The following is a 17,638-nucleotide window of genomic DNA, read 5'->3' on the forward strand; positions in this document are numbered from 1 at the left end:
CTTTCTTAATCACTCTCCACCTTATCTTTGGAGAGAGAACCTGTCACTGAACCAGCAGTCCACTGCTAGCCAGTGAGCCCCGGGGATTCTCCTGCCTCTGCCTCCCTAGCACTGGGCATGTGCTGCCCCATGACCAACTATATGTATGTGGGAGGCTTGAACTCAGGTCCTCAGATTACACAGCAAATACCTCGTGGACGGAGCCCTCTCCTCACTCCTCCCATTCCTTATCTTTTCTATTGTCTTGGGGCCAAGTGCACATGGGCTTTAACAAGACAGAATGGGAAGTTAAAGGGGGTTGCTGGCTCCTTCCCAGAGGATGAGCCAAGGTTTCACTCCTTTACTTCTTCCTAAGAGGGAGCAGAGTGGGAGTGTGTGTGTGTGTGTGTGTGTGTGTGTGTGTGTGTGTGTGTGTGTGTCCACTTAGTGGTGATGGGAAAAATAGTAACTTTTTTTTTTTGGGGGGGGGGGTCTCTGTATGTAGACCAAGCTGGCCTTGAACTCACATGAGATCTGCCTCCCAGTTTGGGATTAAAGCATGCAATACCACATGCAGTCCAGCACAGACCTTAAGTCTATCACAAGGATGGTTTCTCCTAGCCTCAGGTTTTAGACAGTGTGGAAATATGGTAGGAACAATGGTGTGAGAGAGGCTCTTCAGGGAAGAATTATCCTAAGTATCTTATTCAAACAGGACTTTAAAAAATTCCTTAAGTGTTCTAACTAGAATGTCAAACATGTGATTTCACAGATGTTTTTACATTAAAAAAAAGTGTATCAGTTTCATGAATATTGTGAAGTAATTAGTAGTACAGAATATGGCAAATACATGGAGGTGGGTTGATATTTGGAGCCTGAATTGCTATCAGGAGAAAACTGTTCAGTGAGCTTGCATGGCCTATGGCTTGCACGAGCTGGAGTCAAATCAACCTTCTCTGCCATTTCCTTGTTCACCCACAGATGCTCATGGCTACCCTCCAACAGCCTACCAGCAAGTCATCCAGCCTGCTCTGCCTGGGCAGGTCCTTCCTGGGGCAAGGGTGAGAGGCCTGTATCCTGTGCAGAAGGTGTTCCTGAATTACCCCAACCCCCAGGACCAAGGAGAGAGACCTGTACAGAGAGACTTCTCTTTCCCAAGGCTCCCAAGGTATGAGGATGGCAGGAGCCATCCCCACACATCCTGACATGAAACGGATTGTCAGGGTGACAAAGACGCATGGCGAGCGTCTGTAGGCCTGACCCTAGGTCAGCGCAGCCACACAGTGAAATACCCAGTATAAACTTTCAGGTCAGAGGCCTGGAGAAAGTGGTTGACAAGGCTCTCTTAGCACCATCACATCTGGTTCCTAGTTATTTCTTTTGCGATAAAACCATCCATACAAACTGATCCCTCCTCTGCTTCTTCCAGAAAAATAATGCTGTGTTTTCAAAAGTTTGTCTTAACTAACCCTGTGCTTTGGTCCATTTCCCGCTGGTATAACAAGGTCTTTGAAGCTGGGTGCTTGACAGACAAAAAATATTTCATTAGCTCAAAGGTCCAAGATAAGGGGCCCTCCTGGCTATGTCACCTTCATGGCAGATAGCATCACACAGGAGTGTGAGGTAGAGGGTAAGATGGCATGATATGAAGAGAGAGAAGCCAAGGAGGGAACCAGGCTTCCCCTCTTTCCTTTTTTTGTTTTTGTTTTTCGAAACAGATTTCTCTGTGTAGCTTTGGAGCCCGTCCTGGAACTCACTCTGGAGACCAGGCTGGCCTGAAACTCAGAGATCCGCCTGCCTCTGCCTCCCGAGTGCTGGGATTAAAGGCGTGAGCCACCGCCTAGCAATTAATTTTTTGTTTTGTTTTGTTTTGTTTTGTTTTTCGAGACAGGGTTTCTCTGTGTAGCTTTGCGCCTTTCCTGGAACTCACTTGGTAGTCCAGGCTGGCCTCGAACTCACAGAGATCCGCCTGCCTCTGCCTCCCGAGTGCTGGGATTAAAGGCGTGCGCGCCGCCGCCGCCGCCGCCGCCGCCACCACCACCGCCCGGCTGCAATTAATTTTTTTTAATACAGATTCTAACACAGTAGTTCAACCTGGCTTCAAACTCTCTCTGTCACCCTTGCTGGCTTCAAATTTGTTACCGTCCTGAGTTAGTCTCCTAAAGAGCATGCACTACTGTGCCAAACTTTGGGCTTGTTCTTCTATTTCAGTTCTCACCAGACCTGACCTGAAGTCAAGCCCATCTCAAAGGTTCCCCAGCTCTTTCCAACGTGCTGCCACACTAAGGACCATGCACCGCCAACCCACCCTCAGGGCGCAGGCTCACACTGTACTTGAGTCCATCCCTTAGTGGTTTTTCTTCTTACCGTTTTTATTTTTCAAATTCTTCTTCAAGGTTACCTTTTCTCTTGTGTGTCTAAAATACACAGGAGCAAGTGGAGTTTCCTGTTTTAGAACAAAATTGGAAAGAAAGAATATGAAATGTTTGCTTCTTTTCAAGTACAACTTTCACATAGCACGCAAAGTAAAACTGCATTCTGTTTTTATAGACCAGAATCACATCTGAAAATCCTATTAAAGTGGGTTTTTCAGAGATAAAGAAATTGGCAATTAGCCAAAAAATTTTATTCAAAGGGAAAAAAGAAAAGTCAGTTTTATTAAGAGTGGCAAACAAGACCCAAGTCTGCTTCTCCTCACCGCAAGGCCCACAAGTCTCTGTAGTTCCTTCCAGACAGACCCTTCACTTTCCAAAATACACAGTTTAAATAAGGGAACTAAGTAACATGGGACTTCATAGCAAGACACACTCCTATAAATTTATATGTGAGTTTTTGAGCATGATTGTCTTAGTTATGGTTACTGTTGCTGAGACGAAACACCATGACCAAAGCAACTTGGGGAGGAAAGGATTTATTTGGCTTGTGCTACCATGTTACTGTTCTTCATCAAAGGAAGTCAGGACAGGAACTCAAACAGGGCAGGAACCTGGAGGCAGGAGCTGATGCAGAGGCCATGGAGGGGAGCTGCTTACTGGCTTGCTTCTTGTGGCTTGCTCAGCCTGCTTTCTTATAGAACCCAGGACGACCAGCCCAGGGGTGCCAGCACCCACAATGGGCTGGACCCTCCCCCATCAGTCACTAATTAAGAAGATGCCTCACAAGCTTGCCTACAGCCAGAACTTAGGAAGATATTTTCTCAGTTTAGGCTCCCTCCTCTCCGATGACTCTAGTTTGTGTCAAGTTGACCTAAAATTAGTCAGTATAATTATCAAGGCCTTAACATTTCTTTATCAAATGAGTAATCATCTTTTATAACAATGAAGCAACTTTGTGTATAAAAAGATTTAATATAAATAATAAAGAAATGAATCTCAGCTGAAAGTATATTTTTAGAGGCCTCATTTGCTCGATATTTATGAAAATATAAGATAGAAATTCCCTAAACATTCTAATTTTAGAAATGTAGTTGAGAGTTTATGATTTTTTTAAAGTTTTATTTAAGTCATATTATATAAGACTTTAAGAATTTTAAAATTACTTTTGGGTAAAAACATCAGCAAAAATCTATTAAAATTAGGCATATATACAGACTTCAGTCATAACATTGAACTTTTTACAATATGAAACAAATGACACCCACGGTCCCATTACACTGATTTTAACATGTTGCCGTATTTGCCTCCGATTTTTTAAAAGGAAGAAAACATTATAGGTATAGTTTTAATTTCCCTACCAGTTAGAAGTTACAGAAGAGAGAAACCATTCTAGCTGTATTACTTTTTAATCATTCACTTACTTCCCTGTGTGTGTGCACACGTGCATGCCATGGCACACACAAGGATGGAGCACTCAGGGAGTTGGTTGTCTCCGTCCGCCACAGAGGTCCCAGGATCCAACCCAGGTCACCAGCCTTGGCAGCAAGTGCCTTTGTAACTGAGCCATCTTACCTGCCCACTTAGCTATTTTAGGCAGAGGGGATTTCCTACCGGGAACTGTGTGCTTACAGAATTGGAGGCTAGAGGAGGCTCAGAGGATGATCCAGAGTGGAGCCACTAAGAGGCTGCCCCCTCCTTCAGCACAACTGCAACCCATGCAGAAGTTAGGGCCACTTCACACCTGCTAGAGTTTCAGTGGCACAAGAGATGCCATACCTTGTTCCTGACATCCAGGGACACTGGGATGCTTCTGCAGAAAACACACCTGTGGCTATTTGTCGGGAGAAACAAGACGTGCATGTCCTTTGTTTTCTAAAGCTCACAGGAGTTCATGCCATTGTTCCCCTCAGCACACTGCTCACAGGAATGCTGGCAGGCAAAACCACAATAAAGACCATGTCACCAGTCAGAGCTTTCACTGACAGAGTTTAAAAGAAACATTTTTAAACCTATATGGCTTAAAAAACAAAACAAAACAAAAAACTTTTGAAACATAAGCAAATGTTATCATGAGCTAAAAGTTGTGTCTTTTTGCTCTGAATGCCTTTAATATCAGCAGTCTGTCACCCATCATATTATTTTGTTTTGCCGGTGACCTTGTCTGACCCGTACATGGAATTTATTTTCCCAATTAGACAGACCTTGAATGGAGAAATCAAATCCTGCTTCCCTCTTTTGACCCGAGCACAGGTCCTCACATATGGCAGCCAGCTGACTTGTTTATAGAGGCAACTCCATGGGACTCCTCTTCCTTCTATGTCAGATAAGAAATGGAGGCAGAGGGGAGAGCTCCTGCGTGGGTATGGTCCACAGTTTGTAAAGTCTTTCTGTCTCCCCAAACTTGGCCTTTCTAATGAAAATAAAAACCGGCTGTAAACTTATTCCCTTGCAGGGACCAGCTCTATCACCCACCATCTAATGGAGCTGGAGCTCCTGAGGCGTCCTTGGAACATCCTGCAGAGCTGAGACCACAGGGTCCCCAGGCTCCCTCCCCAGCTGCTGTGCCTAGACCCCCTAGCAATCCCCTAGCCCGAGGAACTCTAAAAACTAGCAATTTGCCAGAGGAATTACGTAAGTTGTTTGCAACATGGTTTCTTCTTGTCAGGTTTTCTGCTTTAAGAGTTTGGCTTAGTCACTTATCCCTAATCTCAGTTATATTTTACATGACAGCAAAATTTACCTTTTCCCTTTTTACTCTAAAAATACCCAGCCACTTTAAGATGTTTTTAGTGATCCTAACCTCACAAGTAGTGCTCCCAAACTGCTTACCACTGGGTTTTTCTTAACACATAGAAAACAACAAACAACCCCCTCCCCCCATATTTCTTTTCTTTTCTAAATGCTGCTCTTCAGTGATGTGCCCCTGGGTAGATGGATCGGATGCCCATGTGGCATTGGGTAGAAACTTAGTGTCTCACTGTAAATTAGCAGCAGCTATCAAGAACAAGGTCATTTTCTGTAGGAGTGAGCAGTCTTACTTGGAAAAAGGAAAAACCAAACCAAAACAAAACCATCTCACATTCCCATACTGCTTCACACCCCAGTGCAAACTAAGCCTTTTGTTTAAAGAAATATTCTGTTCAGTGTCAGGTGATGATTCGTTTTCCACACTCTGCTGCTAGATCCAGAAATGTTGAAATATTACCAAAATGTTCTGAGAGTAAGGCCAGTTAGGATTCTTAGGTCCAGAAATCTTAAGAAATCAGTCACTACTAATGAATTATTTTGCTGGAGAGGCGCACTCTTTCCAGATCTGGGACACTCAGAACCAGACTGGAGGCCTTTGCTTTGCTAATTGCTTGTTGAATCTCTACCCGTCATCACTTACCGCTCCAAAAGAATTCTATGATGATGAGTGCCATGGTTTTTAGACAAAAATTTTGTTTCTGAGCACCTCAGAATTTTACACACTTCAATCAGAAAAATATCTGAGTAGACAGACATGGTCTTACATGGTGTACAGTCCCAATAGTCCGCCTGGCCTATAATCTAGGAAAGGGGTCCTAAAGTTAGTACATACAGAGGTGACTAAGGGTCAGACGCTGCCCGTATGCCTGGCTGCTTGGTTACTACCACCATGATACACTGTACACACTTCCATTTGAGAGGTGAGGTGTGTTTCTATTCTGAAGAGTCTCCGCACAGCTGAATGCATACAGACTCATCTTCTCTTCTGTAACTTTCTTCTTTATCCTCTGCCTCAGGGTTTCTTGAGATTTAACTGGCTCGTTCCAGACTAAAAGGCAACAGTACAGATTATCTGTCTACCACACTAAACTGCTAGCCAAGTAATTTCCCCCAATACTTTAGTCTGAGCAAACAGCGGTTCTGGCTGGGCAGGGTCAGCTTGTTGGAACGGCTCTGCCTATGGCTTGGGAAGGAAAGCGGAAGCCTGCGATGCTGGCCTGCCCTGAGGCAGGGGCTCCCCTTTAAACTGCTGAAGCTGCACTCACATTTCTGATCTGGGCATCAGTCTGCTCCTGCTTCCTGATCTTTCTCCAAAGAAGAGTCGACTGGGGGAGGGCATGGAAACACTTTCTCGCTCAACTCCCTACTTGGTCTTGTCAGACGAGAGTCCAGGGCAGCAGAGAGCATCCTGAGATCAAAAGCAGACGCTGCTGGGTGGCCCCTCAGCAAGCCTTAGCTTCTCAGCCTGCTGGGAGAGTGTTTTCCTTGGGCACAGGGCCAAGTGTGTCTCTAAGAAACACGGCAGTGGCATGAGCTTAAAGGCCTTGCAGGCTGTGGGTGGTAGACTTTGTAACTTCTCATGTGCTATTCCAGAAGACCTCTGAGGCTGCTCTCAGCCTGCCAGGACTCTCCTCTGTCCCTTCTGTCTTGGACAGGTCCCAGCCCTTGTCACAGAGGACAGCAATCCACACCACTGCAGGCAGAAGCCCTTAGGCCACCCTCCAACACAAAGGGCAATGCATACTACTTAGAAGTGCTGTGTACCACAGATTAATTTGATTAGTTTCAACAACTCTGACATTTCTCTCTTAGGGAAAGTCTTTATCACTTATTCTATGGACACAGCCATGGAGGTGGTAAAATTTGTGAACTTTTTGTTGGTGAATGGCTTCCAAACCGCAGTAAGTATTTTATTCAAAGAGAAAACTGAACAGTTCGGTTGAACATAGTAATAATGATGATGACGATGGTGATGATGATAATAAAGTATGAACAGTTGATTTTTTATTTATGTGATCATGAGCTAATTGTGTATGGATTTGGATAATTAAACTCTGGGTACCTATTTATTTATTTGGTGCTAGGATTCAAGGCCAGGGCCTCACTCACACTAGACAAGTATTCCACCACATTTTAAACTACCCAAAGTCTCCAACATTTTTCCTCCAAACATCCACAGTGCTAATTTCCACTGTTGGTCCTGCTGGTCCTAGCTGAAGGGAAGGCCTGGCTTTTGCTGTACCCTCTGCCTTTGCCCTTGCTCACCAGCCACACCCACCAACATGTCATCTGTGGTAAAGAAGGCTGCAAGCTCACCGAGGTGGTTTTTTACCAAGCCAGACCCTCTGCTCTATACTGGATTGTGAGGTCTGAAATAGAACCCTGGGACCCCACTACACACAGCTTCCCATCTACACCTTGTTTCAGGAGTGGTTTCTGGACAGGGAAGACATGGCCTCGTCTCTGTCTAGGAGAGATGGCCCCACTTCACCCCTGTAGGTCCATTGTGATCTTGGGCCCAAAATTCTCAAGCACATAATCTTTCTGTCTCCCCGCCAACCCCTGAAACAACACAGCTTAAAGCCATGAACATTCTTCCTTAAGATAAACAAAATACCACAGGTTGCTACTCGGAGGGCTGGCTTTCCTCAAACATTAAGATTACCTCCTTCCCAGAAGCCTCTCCTAGACATTCAGCAGCAGTGAATTCCAGAGGAGAGTGAAAAATCAGTGAAATATGGATGTTGGAGGCTAAAGAGGAATACCTACATATTAAAGAATAAAGAGGTGGTTAGCATTGTTCAGTAGTTTTTATTTGAATGTTTTTTCCTATAATACTTCCTATAAATAGAAGTGTCTATTTTTTTTTCAAAGATGCTTACAATTTATGAAGTTCGACTTCACATCCCTATAGACTAACATTTCACTTTCTCATTTCCAGAATAAGGCAGTGCTGGGGCAACTGTGACATAAAAATCAAATCATGAGACATGAGGAAACATACAAGATCTTACTTTCTCCTTTCCAAATGTAAACATACAGATTCTGACTGCCCCTGGAGAATAGCCAGGGTTTTTAACCTTAAAAAAGCCCCGAGTCAGGGGCAGTTCAGGGGGAATTTAAATGTGCCCTTGACCCTTATCCTCCAAAGCCTGTGTTTGTGAACAGCTATGGGTTACAACCGATACATCGGGATCCTCTCAGTGAAATGAAACAATGAGTAATTTAAGGAGAGTTTAATTTAAAAAAACAGCATAAAGGTTTAGGTAGGTTTTAGGAAATCTTAGGGAAGAGTGTCATGTCCCACCGCTATCAGGACACAGTCACTAAAGAGACACTAAAGGAGCCTGGAACCTGAAGAGGGTGGCTGTGTAAGTCAGCCATAAGATACTCTAGATAGGGTGCTTAGGCAGAAGCTCAGTTTCAACAATTCTGGAGGCTGGAAGGCCAAGAACACAGTTGAAACAAGGTTGGTTTCATCTGGGATCCTCTCCTTTGGCTTGAGGTGGCCATCCTCTCTGTTCTCACCTGGTCCCTCCCCTGTGTGTCCACAGACCCATGTACTAATTCTCTCTTCTTCCATGAACACCAATCCTATGGGAGTGGGGCTCACCCAGCACCTCCTTTTACCTGAATATCTTCTGAGAGGCCCTGTCTCCAAATCCAGTCACATTAGGAGGTAATGGGAAAGTTTCCAAAACTTAATTCTCATTTTATTTTTTTGAGATAGGATCTCGCTTTATGGCCCAAGCTGACAATTCCCCTCTGTCAACCTCCTAAGTGGTGAGATCACAAGTGTAAGCCACCACCTCCAGCTAACATATACATTTGAGGGACACAATTAGCTCATGGCAGCCACAGTGTAGAAAACTTGTCCTGACAGGTGCAGCAGACTCTGATGGAACTCTAGAGAGGCAGACACCGCCCAGAATGTCTGTCTCTGTAGCAGGGAACAACTTCTGTGACGGACAGTAAGGACCGTTTATGGTGTGCTAACATCACATCTGGCATCATGATATATGTCTTTTCTGTGTTGTTATTAAATTCCGTCATAACCACAGGAAGGTGAAAAGCAGCAGAACTGGGAGCAGAACCCAAGCTGCCCATCCCCAGTGTGAAATGGAATGGATTACTGGCATCATCACAGATTGGTGCAGTCTTTAGCCAGAACAGACGTCATTATCTTGCTGTTTGTTTTCACTTTTTGAGACATTTTTCAGTGTAGACCTGTTTAGCCACAAACTCTCAAAACTCCTGCTTTAGCTTCCTGAGTACTGGAATAGCAGGCACATGACAACATGCTGATGTTAACACATAAATCAAGCTTAGCTTGGTGGCGCACGCCTTAAGTTCCAGCAGCCTTGAGGCAGAGACAAGTGGATCTCCATGAGTTCAAGGCCAGCCTGGTCTACATAGCAAGTTCTAGGCCAGCCAGAGCAACAGTGAGACCTTGTCTTAGAAAAAAAAAAATCATCCAACCCAAAGGAAAGCTATTCCATTTTTTAAATGTTCTATCAGTAAAGGAATACATTCCAAGTTTGTATTATGTACTCTATAGACATGACAGTTAAGTAAACACATAGTCTCTTTCTATAGGGGACTTAGAAGCAGGATATGAAGATGAAGAGGTCATAAATGAGACACTGAGTAAATGCAAGAATGTTATAATGTGTTTGCTACTAGTGGCCAAAATGGGTGAGAATTAGCTGATGCGAAGGGGAAGTCAGTGTGACTTACAGAGCGGAGGGGTGTCTGCTGTGCTGTTAGGGTACAAGGGAACTAATGCGGGGAGTGGAGTAGACAGAGCATGTGGGGAAAGATAGTCGCTGCCTCAGGACGCTTGATGAAGAGTTGAGACTGGTTTGGTCAGTTCTGAACAGCAGGGTAACCCTAGGATAACCACCATGGGTGCAGGGAGGCTGATCAGATAACCCGGTTTCCCCAAAGACCTTCTCCGGATGTCACCTACGCTACTATATTAGATTGTCCCTCTTCCCGTCAGGAGCGCCTTGTATACGTCACACGCACACTCAGGAGAGAGAGAGACACACACATAGATTAGATCGGGGATGGGGGGGAGATTGAGATTGAGATTTGGGCCTTCTATAACACAAATGATTAGATTTTTCTGCACTTCTGATACCTAAAGGACTATTACCTAATAATAATAATCTGAGTCTTATCAAAGCCCCAGAGTTCTCCTTGACTTCACCCTTAGCCCCTCCTTACCAGCTCAGTAATTGTTTTTGTGACTGTTCTTTGGATTACACCCAAGTTTCATACAATCCTTTTGAAATGGGTAATTGAAGCTGGACATAATGCTGTAATCATGACCCGACTAACCCAGGTCACACACCACAGTTGTGTCTCAGCATTTGCACACTACATATCCACTGAAGTTTTAGAATCTGCCTTTCAATTTTTCAAATTACAGACACAGCAATGTACTATTTTCTGCCTTCCTGGCTAAGATCCAATTTAGTAATATACTATGTCCTTCAGATTTTTTTTAACATAAAATTATTGTATGGCTGCAGACACATTTTGATATGAATCACTATATCCTAATTATGGATATTATAAACTTAAATGTCTACAAATGCTGAAATAGGGCTTATTTCCTGACACTTGTATTCCATTGTTTGGACTCACACACTCCACCTTATACAGAGCACTAGTCTAGGGTTGCAGGGGTGTGGACTCACGCACTCCACCTTATACAGAGCACTAGTCTAGGGTTACAGGGGTGTGTCCCTTCTTGTGTTTTCTTGAGCTCTGCACCCAGGGAAGACCCTCATTAAGAACGCCTCCTCTTATCCTTTCCCTGCAGATTGACATATTTGAGGATAGAATCCGGGGTATTGATATCATCAAATGGATGGAGCGCTACCTCCGAGATGTAAGTATATTCCTAAATTCTGAGGATGTGTGCCGGCGAGAAAAAACAATTAGCTTGTGAAGCAATTTCACAGAAGAAACCCTGATGCTCTCCCAGAGTCTGAGCCTGAGGAAGTCTGACAAAGCCTCTCTTGTTGGAAGCCATGGAAAGACTTGGAAAGGAAGGATGGGGTCGCCCTCCTGGACACGCAGAGGCAGGAAATAACGGTCAAACCAGACACAGGTGGTTGATAACAATCAGTGCAAACAATTTCTAGAGCAGAATAGGAAAGGAGGAAATGAAGGCGCTGGGGGGCGGGGCAGAATCCAGTTGAATTTGGGGCCTTTCCAAGTGTTTCTGTAGGGCTGGGCTAAAGAGGTTTCTTCAGCCTGCCACCCCAGGGCACCTACTTGCAGCCCTGTGATTCGTTTTCCACAGACAAAATCTATACTGGCCACTGGGACACCTTGTGCTTTAACAAGACAGAAATGGATTGCTGCCAGCATGTCCGCGTCCGGCTGCTTCTTCGGGCAGGAGTGGGTGTGGGGTGGGAGTCTCAGCAGGCTGGGTCTTGGCTTTCCTTTTGTCCGCTGCAGCCTGGTGTTTGCTTTGTGCTGAAGGGTCTGCTCCTCCTGACTGTGCTAATGTGCACAGGAAAAGCAGGGCAGTGGAGGAGCAGAGTGACTGGCAGCTCGCGTCGGGCTGCAGGGAGGAAAGGCACTTTCCTGTGCGGGCGGTGGTAGTGCCTTTCTGCCGCCTCCACGCAGATTCGCTGATTTAGGCTTTCACTAGACGTCTCCTAGCGAAGGTTGTGGAAGATGGGAGAATTCCTCTCAGAGCCTTTGCTCTGTGTGTTTGTGGGGTGCTGGGCATGGAGGCAACGGGGAGGAGCGAAGATGACAGCATGCCTGCGTGGGGGCTGGTGCCTTCCGATTTCAGAGAGAGAGGGATTGGCCCTGTACCCGCCAGCAGGTCAGGGACCGCCTATGGTCCTGCTGGCCACTTTCCAGCTGGTCTTCACCAAATGAACCACACTTCCCACTTCCATAAACATGCTTTTCTCCTTCTCATTAACAGAAGACAGTGATGATAATTGTAGCAATCAGTCCCAAATACAAACAGGATGTGGAAGGCGCTGAGTCGCAGCTGGACGACGATGAGCATGGCTTACATACTAAGTACATCCATCGAATGGTGAGTGCTGAGGGTATCACAGTGCCTGGCTGCCCCTCTGGAACCGGGACCTTCTCCAGGGAGGATGCTTTTCACTGAAGGTGGCAGGGTGTTAGGGGAAGAGTCTCTGGCCCCCCAAGTCAGGAGACATTGTTTTGGTTATGGCTCTGTACACTCTGAGACCCATGGAGAAACACCACTCCTCTGCCTAGTACTCATCTGGTCCTGTCAGTAACTAAGAGATGTCAATCAAGGTTCTAGAAAGCAGAGCTTTGCTCACTTGGCTGTTTACCAACAAATGTGAAACCTTAGGAGGGTAGAAGAGGGAGCAGTGAGGTGAGTAGGTTACTGTAGCTGTTACATTCTGTCCCTGGGTTTTTCAGAGAAGCAAGGTGCAGAATGAGAAGGACACTTCTGTCATACCACAAAAGCCTGGGTCACATTAGTTTCCCAAGTACAGGCTATATGCCCATGGCCCACATACTTGAATGTTGCCCTTCTACAACCCTGTTCATAACATGGATCACTAGTATGTACAATTCTGTGAAGATAAATGAAGTAATGTTTGAAGTATCTGGCACATAGAAAACACTTAACCAGAGAGACTGTTCTTAGTTTGTGGTAGGTAGGAAGCATTCAACTGCCAAACCTATACTATGGGGCCTGGTTAAACTTAACCCATGGGGAAGATTTAGAAGGAATCAACTTGCTCAGCATCTGAAACTACTGCCCAGCCTTAGAACGAGCTGTTTTATGGCCTAGCTGACTTCTTGTCCTTTGTGGCTTTAGAGATACTGTGGAGACCATTTCTGTTTAGCTAGCAGCCAGGCTAGATCTGTGACCTTCAAACTGTCCTGCGGAATCCCTAGTAGGTGCCTATATGTCTAAGGGTGGGACTGGTCCTGAGCTTCCCAAAAACTAGAGCTGGTTTCTCTGGCTTGTTTATTTACCGAGGATCCTGAGATTTGAGAAAGTAGGGAAATCACTGGACTTGAACTCTTAATCCCAACATCAGTTCTTACCCTGTGTGGGGATGTGGAATAATGTATCACTGGAAGTGGCCCAGATGCAAGGACTACGCAGCACAGGGCAGGAAGCGGCCAGCAGTCTCAGGACACCTTTACCTCAGAGGAAGCCAAGTTAAATGCTATCCGCCCTGTGGTCCAGAGCATCCCAAGAGGGCAGGGTAGCCGTGGAAGCAGCATCCTCATCATCTGGGTCTCCAAGATCTCCATTACCGATTCCACCAAATGTGGACCACTTGTTGAGCTCAAAACCCAAAGCAGAAGCTAAGAAAGGTGGCAAGATTCAGGGGTCAGGCCAAGGGTCTGGAGCTAAGTCTGCCTCCTATCCGGTCTTACCTAGTGCTAGCCTGTGGTCAGGATCCTGAAAAATAGCACTCCTAGAAATAAACTTATCTATAAAGGTCATGACTGGTTCTGGGTGCTCCTAACCAAGGGTTCTTAGCTGTCTGTATCATGTCTGGACATTCCCAGAACATTGATATTCTGTCTATCTCTAAGAACCTGTCAGTCCCAGGAGCCAAGCAGCTGATACTTGGGAAGGACTCCAGGTCCCTACCAGTTCCTGGGGAAACCTGCTTAGTTGTGCTGGTGTATGGCAAGGCCATCCAGTAATACACACAGTTCAACCCGAGTTTGGAGGATGGTGCCAGCTATAACCATGTGGTCTCCAAATCTCCCTACCCCTGGGCTGACTTCGTGGCTTCCTCCAGACACCAATGAGTAATTCCATCAAGCAACCTCATTAGAAAGCCAGTATCTCAGAGAAAGTAGGAGAGAAAATAAAAGGATACTGCTGAGGGCTAGTCCTTGACAGACTGGGGAGCCTAGTGGACAAACCAAATAGTACACAGTGCCCTGGAAGTCAGACATGAAACCCAGCTCGACTTTTATCTTTTTTTTCCTCTCTTTTTTCTCTCCTTTTATCTTAACAGACCCCATGCCCTTCCCCATAGGTGCTTACTCTGCAATAGCATGGTTAGTACTTGAATTGCACAGTGCTCTGGTCAATACAGCACATGCTTTTGGTTTTGTCGTCTGTGTTTTGAAGGGAGATGACTCTGAGAAAGCCCCCTGTGGTAGGTCTGTGTTGCGTGTCTGTGAGAGTGGGAGTTGGGGAGAGGGTTGTCTGTATTTCCACATCCACTTTCTTCTTGTTTTTATTTCCACGCACAACAAAAGCTTCGCAGTTATAAAAATCAGCTGGAAGGTGAAATTGTTCAGGAGACGTAATTCCTTGTTCTCCTCACCACCAGCCAGCTGAACGCTCCGTGACAGTCTTGGGAGTTGGAGGACTCTAACTCCCCGATATTGAAAATTCTGATTTTGATAGAGTTCTTGTAGCTAAATCCTCTTGGGTGACCAGAGTGTGAAACCTGATTGATCTGGTGAGGAACCTCAGGCCTGACAGACTGGGCTCTTCCTGGCCGATTTCCTAGCCCCCTCCGCCATCTGGGCTCCAGAAGTGGATTGCTAGACGGTTCCAGTCACCTTACCACACTTCCTCCTCTGCAGGCGCTCATGCCTCTGCCCACGCCTTCTCCCCATTTTCCTTTACCTGACCAGACTCTTCTTCAGCCCAGGGACCCCTCCCCTGTCACTGTCCTCCACACTCCCTGAAGCAGAACAGAGAGCCCCATCCTGAGCCTCCACAGCAGTTGTTCACACTCTGCACATTGTCCTCTGCTTGGTAATTTTCCTTCCTGCTTGCTCATTAGTTGCTGGCTCTGGGAGGATTGTCCAAATTACATCAGAGGTACTCTGCTAAACAGGCTCTCAAAAAAAAAAAAAAATCCTGGGTTTTAGCGTTTCACTCATTTCCATAATATAAATTTATAAATACTCCCATACGTGGCCATTGAAAGCTAATTGTATTATTGACTACAGAACTGGGAGAGACACAATAGCCTGCTCTCAGGCCCAGCCCCTGCACACTCCTATTCCTCAAAACCCAAAGTCAACACTCAGGCAGCTGACAAAGGAGGACTGCTGTGAGTTCAAACCCAATCTGAGCAACACAGTGAGTTCCAGGCTAGTCTAGGCTACACATGAGACCCTGACTCAAAGAAACCCAACCACCAAATCAACAAAGAAATTCAGGGTCCTGGCCAGATATAACTTAAAATCTTTATTTATTTATTTATTCATTCATTCATTCATTCATTCATTCTGTGTATGTGTATGCATGTGCACATGTGTACACATGCACATGAATTTGTCACTAAAGTGGAGGTCAGAGGAGAATTTGCAGGAGTCAGTTCTCTCCTTCCACCGTGTGGGCTCCAGGGATAGAACTTAGCTTGTCAGGCAAGGCAGCAAACATCTGTACCTCTAAGCCAGCTTTCTGATGCCTAGAATGTGGTTTTTAACAGGCCGTCAATAAGTGGTTGTACTACTCAGGGTTCTCTAGAGGAACAGAACTTACAGAACTTACATACACACACAGACACACACACATACACACACACACATATAAATTCACACACACACACACACACACTATATATATATATATGGAGAAAGAGAGAGAGAAGTATTTGTTAGAATGGCTTAAATGCTGTGGTCCAGCTAGTCCAACAATGCTGTCTACCAATGGAAAGTTCACTAATCCAGTAGTTATTCAGTCCAGGAAGCCAGATGTCTCAGCTGGTCCTCAGTATACAGCGGAATCTGTAGGCTCTAATCCAGTAAAGGATGTGCTAAGGAGAGTGAAAGCAAAGAGAGATGCTTCCTTCTTCCATTTATACAGGCTTCCAGCAGAAGGTGTGGCCCAGATTAGAGGTGGGTCTTCCTCCTTCAAAAGATCTGGATTAAAGGTGTGCCTTCCCACTTCAAAGATCCAGATTAGAAGTGAATCTTCCCACTTCAAATGATTTAATTAAGCAAAAATCCCTCACAGGTGTGTGCAGCCAGTTTGGGTTTTAGTTAATTCCAGATGTAGTCAAGTTGACAAACTAGAATAGCCATCATAGTGTTCTATACAAGCAAAGTGGCATAGTATGTAATGGGGAGAGCTTAAAAATGTAAGTAATATGGCACTCAAATAAACAACCCAGAAGAAGAAAGTTGCCATGTGGGCTGGCAGTATTATTGACACATCAACTTCTCATCTTTGCTCCTAGATGACTTAATTTCATATTTGTTTGATTTTTAGATGCAGATCGAGTTCATAAATCAAGGAAGCATGAATTTCAGATTCATCCCTGTGCTCTTCCCAAATGCCAAGAAGGTAAACAAACAAACAACAAGATCCTCAAATAATTCTGTCTTTGTTTTCAAATTTGGTTTGATGGCTACCTGGGATTTTAGATTGAAAATCTTGTCAACTCTTTGACAGTCCTCAGAGATAACAGTATTACCAGAGAGATCAAAAGGTTGTACATTGGCCTCGCAGTAGGCGTAGGAAAGATCTGCAAGTGTTATCTGGTAGAATCATGGCTGTCCTAATTGTTCAGTCTGTGTACACAAAGGATGGTTTATGCTTAATTACTTTTTTTGTGTGTTTTTTCAAGACAGGGTTTCTCTGTGTAGTTTTGGTGCCTGTCCTGGATCTCGCTCTGTAGACCAGGCTGACCTCGAACTCACAGAGATCTGCCTGGCTCTGCCTCCCAGTGCTGGGATTAAAGGCGTGCGCCACCACCGCCCAATGCTTAATTACTTTTCTATTGCTGTGATAAAACACCATGAGCAAGCAGCTTATAGAAGGAAGGGTTGATTTGGGGTTTGTGGTTCTAGAGGGATAAGATCCATCACCATCATGGCAGGTTAGTGTGGCAGCAGGCAAGTGTGACATCTAGAACTGGGAGCTGAGAGCTGAAGGCTCACATCCCCAGTGACAGACAGGAGTGGCTTTTGAAACCCCAAAGCCCACTTCAAGTGATACGCTTCCTCTAGCCAGGCCATCCCTCCAAATAGCATCACCAACTGGGGATCGAGTATTCAAATGCCTAAGAGTAAGAGGGCATTTATCATCTGATGCTTCTTACCTCTCACATCTTAGAGCCAAAGTGTGGAGACTTTGCTTTCTGCTTCACATAAATATTTTGTTGCACACAGTTCCGTTTTCACAACCTGCGGAGTACAGGCACTGAATCCACACAGCACTCTAAGTGAACCTTGCTGGGATTCACATGAGGGTTTTGATCATATTCCAAAGGGTATGCAGACAGCTTTAGAGAATGTAAGTCAAGCCACTAGAGAACACTTTCCAGGCCTGGCAAAGGGAAGACAGCAGCTAAGTAAACAGTTGGAGACTCAGACCAGAGCACTCTGCGCTCAGATGCAGCCTCATTCTGGAGTATTCCTAGATGTCAGGACTGCATTGAAACCTCTGCCCCCCAGTAGGGACAGCCCAATCTATGTGAATGGGACACCCAGGGTTGGGCAGTGCACAATGCATATGAAAGGACCCCTTATTCTCTCTGGCCCTAACTTGTCCGGGGATTAAATGCAATCACTGACTG

The 17,638-nt window shown here is 45.3% G+C and overlaps 1 protein-coding gene and 1 long non-coding RNA gene across 6 annotated transcripts in view; one reads left to right on the forward strand and one right to left on the reverse strand.

Moving 5' to 3' along the window:
- Nucleotides 1-17,638, forward strand: part of Traf3ip2 (TRAF3 interacting protein 2) — a 46,465-nt gene that overhangs the window by 23,037 nt on the left and 5,790 nt on the right. Inside the window, exons 3-8 of one of the 4 annotated variants that reach the window (XM_052751433.1) lie at nucleotides 961-1,147; nucleotides 4,807-4,985; nucleotides 6,915-7,003; nucleotides 10,933-11,001; nucleotides 12,058-12,174; nucleotides 16,330-16,404. In XM_052751433.1, the coding sequence (XP_052607393.1) occupies nucleotides 961-1,147; nucleotides 4,807-4,985; nucleotides 6,915-7,003; nucleotides 10,933-11,001; nucleotides 12,058-12,174; nucleotides 16,330-16,404 (716 nt within the window). The other 3 variants (XM_052751436.1, XM_052751434.1, XM_052751435.1) reach the window with 3 other exon arrangements.
- Nucleotides 1,192-17,638, reverse strand: part of LOC128118654 (uncharacterized) — a 104,113-nt gene continuing 87,666 nt past the window's right edge. The window contains exons 4-6 of one of the 2 annotated variants that reach the window (XR_008221292.1): nucleotides 4,556-4,668; nucleotides 4,131-4,283; nucleotides 1,192-2,425 (exon numbers count right to left, since the gene is read on the reverse strand). This is a non-coding gene — a long non-coding RNA (uncharacterized LOC128118654). Of the gene's footprint in view, nucleotides 4,284-4,555; nucleotides 4,669-17,638 lie in introns of both variants that reach the window. The other variant, XR_008221291.1, reaches the window with a different exon arrangement.

The sequence above is a fragment of the Peromyscus californicus genome, unplaced genomic scaffold, assembly GCF_007827085.1.
Source record: "Peromyscus californicus insignis strain IS unplaced genomic scaffold, ASM782708v3 Scaffold_22__1_contigs__length_63687245, whole genome shotgun sequence".
NCBI classification, from domain to species: Eukaryota; Metazoa; Chordata; class Mammalia; order Rodentia; family Cricetidae; genus Peromyscus; species Peromyscus californicus.